Source organism: Triticum urartu, chromosome 7A (genome assembly GCF_056163025.1).
Source record: "Triticum urartu cultivar PI428250 chromosome 7A, HENAU_Tu73, whole genome shotgun sequence".
NCBI classification, from domain to species: domain Eukaryota; kingdom Viridiplantae; phylum Streptophyta; class Magnoliopsida; order Poales; family Poaceae; genus Triticum; species Triticum urartu.
This window is the reverse complement of record NC_141879.1, coordinates 624695888-624701698: the sequence shown is the minus strand read 5'-3', so window position 1 is coordinate 624701698 and position 5811 is coordinate 624695888. Positions and strand designations below refer to the sequence as shown.

Here is a 5811-nt window from a genome sequence, read left to right as displayed (position 1 = left end):
CGGCCCGCATACACCCTTTTCCGCGAACTGCAAAAGCCTTATGCGGGCTGGCGTTTTACGGAGTCTGCTAGAGTTCCTCTTACCCGGTGCCTAGCATTTGGCCTTGTGCTATTTGTCGGTTTTATTACTCAGCCAAGTTGTACAGAGAAATATGTTGCTCAAGATTGTACCTATTATCCGCTATTATCTTTTTTTTAGCGGATCCCCTTTATCCTTAGTTGTCAATAAAGTTGTGTTCTTGGAAAAAGAAGGTTTTATTAGTTTAGTAGTATGATTTATCAAATTTGCATGCACCCGACAATTAGCCAAAAGCTAATTAACAATATAAGTATATGCCCCGCCTAGATAAATAGATAAATATTGATGTATTGTATAAACTGAATTTATTACTCCTTCCGTTTCAAAATAAATGACTTAACTTTATACAAACTAGTACAAAGTCGAGTCACTTATTTTGAGACGGAGGGAGTATATCGTTTATATACCTGCATGATTACAATTACGTCCATACGTAGGTGTACACAAATTATATACCCAATCTACCCCCCAAAAAAAAATACCCGGGAACGTGGCCTATCCTGGGAACGTCGCCTCGAGATAGAACACTCTACTTGGTGGCGCACTCGGGCGGAGCGCCGTCCTTGAACCTCCAGGTGTCCGTGCAGTAGTTGTAGATCATGTAGTTCTTCTGCACCCACTGGAGTCGGTCCAGCGCGGTGGCGTCCAGCTCCTGGTACATCCACGCGCCGTTGGACCTGGCGCACGCCGCCGCGTCCTGCGACGCGCACCCGCTCGCGGCGAAGCCCTTGTACGACGCCACGAAGGGCGCCCGCGACCAGTCCGTCCTCACCCGCCCGCCCTGCGTCGCCCACTCCTCCGCGTCCCACACGCTGGCGTACACCCGCATCGCCTGGCTCCGCGGGTACGCCACCCCCGTCGCCGCCTCCCGGTTCCGGTGCTCCCGGATCGGCGTCCCGTCCACGTAGAACCTGCGTGCATGCATGAGATCTCCTTGTCCTTCGTCGAGGAGAAGAGGCAGAAGAGAGAGAGAGAGGCTGATGCCGTCGGCATGCTACGTACAGGATGTGCGTGGGGTTCCAGACGACGGAGTAGGTGTGGAAGTCGGCGGTGGGGTCGAACCACATGCGGAACTGCTGCTCCCGGCCGCCCTTGCCCTGGCTGTACACGTTGGTGTGCACCGTGTAGGGCTGCCCGCTCGCGTTCCCCAGGAACTCGAAGTCGATCTCGTCGTGCGCCGACCCCTGCGACGACAGCTGCAATAGAAGTATGGAGTATGGACTCGAATCAGTACAGTACTCCCCGTGCATGATGTCAGTCAACACGTACGTCCACGTGCGGTCGTGCAAGGAAACGTACGTAGAAAGTGGCGACGGTGCCGGCGGAGTCGCCGGGGACGAGCTTGATCTGCATGTCGAAGCGGCCGTACAGGTACTGGTTCTTGGACTGGAACCCGGAGCCGGAGGCCCTGTCGAGGGACAGCGTCAGGACGTCGCCGCCGCCGACGATCTTGCCGCGCCCGTCGCCCCACGTGATGTCCACGTCCTGGTAGAAGTTACCCGCCGCGCGGGCCGCGCCGGCAAGCAGCAGCAGCAGTGGCAGCACCGAGCACACGACTGTTCTCCTGGGACTCGACGCCATCGTTGGGTTGGGATTGAATTCTTCTGCACCCGGTATTATATTTCTGGTGTGTTTGTGTGAGGCGAGCCGGGTGCAAGTTGTGGGTTTTATAGGCCACTGGGACTGGGAGGAGGATGACATCCTCTCATTCCATTCCGTCGATTCCTTTCGTCGATGGGTAGGAGGAGGATGGTTGGACCAGAGAAAGGGAGGAAGGTTGTACGTGAGCTGGATCGATCAATAGCCCGACGATGCTGACCCGATCAGAAGCCACACGGCTTTGTTTGCCAGTTATTTGAGTCATTTTACAATGCATCCGGATGATATAGACCGTCCGTCAGAGTGAAATCGACGGTCCAGATCCGATGCAATACACTGATGTCATGTGTATTATATCAGACCCCGAGGGATATTTTCGAGAGAAAAAATATTTCGAACTGATGTGTTTTTCCCTTCCAAATATTTCGAGGGTATTCTCGGTATGAATTTGAGAGCTATTTTCGGTTTGATATTTATCCCGTTTGCTAGGGTTTATGCTTCGCCGCCGCTACGGTTTTGATCCTCGCCAGTAGAATCTAGCCGCTCGTCGCGGCCCCTCCCTCCCTCGTCGCCGGCAGGATCTAGCCGCTCGTCGCGGCCCCTCCCTCCCTCGTCGCCGGCAGGATCTAGCCGCGCGTCGCGGCCCTTCCCTTCCTCCACCCCAATTCCCTGGAGATCTCGCACCGCATTTTCAACGAACACGAGAGGAGGCCCACTGCCCTCCCCGCGGTGGCCGCCGGCGAACAGTCGGCGCCATCCCACCTCCCAGTTCTCCATGCGGGTGCCTATAGCCACAAGGTTATAGGCAACCTCTTTCCCACACCCCAATTGGTTGTTTGCGTCCTCTACATATCATTTCTCAGCCATGGCTACAGCTTCTCACTGGTAGAAAAAGGGTCTGTTGTCCCGGTTCGTAAGGGCCTTTTGTCCCGGTTCCTGAACCGGGACTAAAGGATCGATACTAATGCCCCGTCCCTTTAGTCTCGGTTCAATCCAGAACCGGGACAGATGGGCCTCCACGTGGCCTGTGCGCGGAGCCCAGGCAGGAGACCCTTTGGTCCCAGTTGGTGGCACCAACCGGGACCAATAGGCATCCACGCGTCAGCATTTCTGTGGCTGGGGTTTTTGTTTTTTTTTGAAAGGGGGGGGGGGTTTGGGGGTTTTGGGGGGTTAATTTAGGTGTTTCATATATTGTGTTAGCTAGCTATAATTAATAGAGAGAAGTGTCCTCTCTTATGTCCCTGCTTGGTCGACGCTACGTACTATACATACATATAGAGAGGACTAGACACGCTAGTTAGCTAGTAAGCAGACGAAGGAAACAGAAGATCGTCATGAACATATATGCATACAGAGATAAGTGATATCGACCACCTCTCCTTCTCCGAGAGATTGGTCGAACAACAAGTTCTCGTATATCTATCCGACACTACCGGCTACATATATACAATAATTATCTCTTACAAATATAATCATACGGACTCATGGTCCACATAGTATTCTCCGTCTTCAGCGATCACGTGGTCAAGAAAGAATGCCGCCAATTCCTTTTGAATTGCTCGCATGCGAGCTGGTGCTAGGAGTTCATCCCGCTTCCGAAACATCTAATTTGAAGAAGGGGGTCAATACATATATATATGAATGAATGAAACTCAACACAAATGATGGTAATAAAAGAAAATTGTGAATGTTGTTATTTACGTACTTCATATTGTTCATCAGTGTAGCCCCGCTCACAGGTCGTGTGGCGGATGGACTCGCAAACGTAGTATCCACAGAAATCATTCCCTTGTTCCTGCCTCAACCACTTTACAACAAATAGAGGTCAATCAAACTGATAAGCAAGAATGCCAAATGGTATTGATGAAACTAGCGCTTGAATCAATAGGAGATGCGCGGAACATGCTACTATAGTACTTACTTTCGGGTGTCTAAATTGCAGCTTCTTCGGGAGTCCTGGAGCTTTTTTGGAGAATTTTTTCCAAACCCTGCCAGACAAAGGAAACAATTACTTGATATATCAAGAAATGAACAAAGTTGCTGATATGGTGGATAATGATCAATTTAACTTACTTCTCGAGCATTTGAGTCATGTCCACATAGTCCTGGGGATCTTTTCGTCTTGAGTCTAAGATGGTTACTAGTCCCTGCTCAAGCTTAATCTCTAGGAGAATATAGTGGTAACTGCACACGCATGTATAACTCATCAATTACATTACTATAACCTTGACTAATATATAAGGGAAACCGAATACGCACAAGACAGCAACACTCACTTGAAGTTGTAAGGAAAGAGTATTATATCTTTATTTTCATTTATTACCAACGATCGTAGCAAGTTGGCCTCGGTATCTGTGGCATGAAATTTAACCTGAGTTGCATCTATGAGATATGTGTTAATGAACCCAATATCACCGACTTGTTTTTTATTCAATTCGGCGATCTTCAATCTGCATAATGTAGTGAGGATGATTATAAATACATGCAATGAAAGAGCTGAGCTATATAGAGAGACTTAATGACAGAAGTAGTACTACTTACAGACAGTAGCAGGTGACCGTTGTTTTATCGAGGGCCAATTGATTGAAAAACTGAAAGAACTCCTCAAATGGAACAGGCAACAGTTCAATTCCAACGAGGTCATGCTCCTTTTTAACTTTCACATACAAAGTACTCCTCCCCCCAGAGTCTCTGCAGATTTTCAAGTACCAATCATGCAATCTTCGCATCATCGTTGATAGAGATCTTTCATCTTTGACGAGAGGCTTCCCGTACTCGTATCTTTGTATCTGCACCTCCATGAAATCATAATGTACATCGTCGGGCAGGTAATCGCCAAGATTGCTATAACCGGGCACCATCCTCTGATCATTAGCGACGTTGTCGCTAGGCACCTTGAGTTGGGGGCACGATTGCTTCGCTTGTTCGCCGAGCTAGGCAATTTGTTTCCCAGCTCGTCGTTCTTTCAGCCTTTGATCACTGATAGTACTTCCCGACCGCTCCGCTTCGGCAAATTCCTTTCCAATAATGCGCTCATAGTTTCCTTTCGGTGGAGACTTGGGTGGTTTTGTTAGGGCAGCCAGAGTGCGCTTCGCTTTCACCGGATCTACCTTCTCCTCCGGAGGTGGATGTTTCTTTACTTTCATCCCTTCAAAGTAGCTCCTCACTTCTTCTCGTGCGATCTCGGCGTTCTCCTCCGGGGTCCTCTCGTATGGTAACTTCTCTGGAGTCTTTAGAAAAGGACCGAATCTGTATTTCCTCCCGCCTATGGCTGTACTGCTAGGCGCCGGCAGAGCAGACGGAGCGGTTGTCTTCTTTACTTGCTTACGAGGCAGAGGAGAAGGACTACGACGCGCCAGAGCAGCCGGAGCGGCGGCAGGTCTCTTCCGCCCTTGCTGACGAGGCGAAGAAGGAGGAGGCTGGCTGCTCGGGCGCGTCGGCGCAGGCGGAGAAGGAGGCGGAGTGCCGCCACGCGCAGGAGAAGGAGGCGGTCGAGTGCCCTGATCGTCACTCGCCGGAGGAGGCGGCGGTGGAGGAGGCGTAGTGCCCTGACTCACCGAAGGAGAAGGCGGTGGAGGAGGCGGAGTGCCCTGACTTGCCAGAGGAGGAGGAGGCGGAGGCGTCCAGTTCGGAAGGTTGATGAGCTCCTTCCGCCATAGGCATGGAGTCTTCAGAGCAGACCCCAGCCTAGTCTCCCCTTCACCGGTAGGGTGGTCAAGCTGGAGGTCCTCAAATCCCTCCGTTATTTCATCCACCATCACCCTAGCATATCCTTCTGGAATCGGCCGGCAGTGAAAAGTTGCACCGGGTTCAGTAGGATAAACAGAGCCAACAGCCGCCTTGACCTTCAAATTCATCCATTGCGTCATAAGGTGGCAATTTTGAGACTCCGTGATAGCATCCACGGGATAGCTGGCAGGAGCCGTCAAGGCATGCTCCGGCTAAAGCAGCTCGGTGGAAACCACGCTGCTTCTCCGCTGAGATGGCGGGGTAGCTTCGGGGGAAGCTTCGGCAGTACGTTTGTTGCGATTTGCTTCTCGTTCCTCTATCGCTTGTACCCTTGCTTGCAGCGCCTGCATTTGGGTCTGCTGCAATTTTTTCCTCCTCTCCTGGGATTTGTAACCGCCTGCGTCC

The 5811-nt window shown here is 51.1% G+C and overlaps 1 protein-coding gene across 1 annotated transcript; it reads right to left on the bottom strand.

Annotated features, from left to right (window-relative positions):
- Positions 1-348: 348 nt before the first annotated feature.
- On the bottom strand, positions 349-1735 carry LOC125523192 (xyloglucan endotransglucosylase protein 7). Its single transcript, XM_048688242.2, has 3 exons — positions 1378-1735; positions 1081-1274; positions 349-989 (listed from the first exon to the last, which is right to left on the bottom strand). The coding sequence occupies exons 1-3, from the start codon at positions 1657-1659 to the stop codon at positions 608-610; spliced, it is 858 nt and encodes a 285-aa protein (XP_048544199.1). The 5' UTR covers positions 1660-1735; the 3' UTR covers positions 349-607.
- Positions 1736-5811: the final 4076 nt, after the last annotated feature.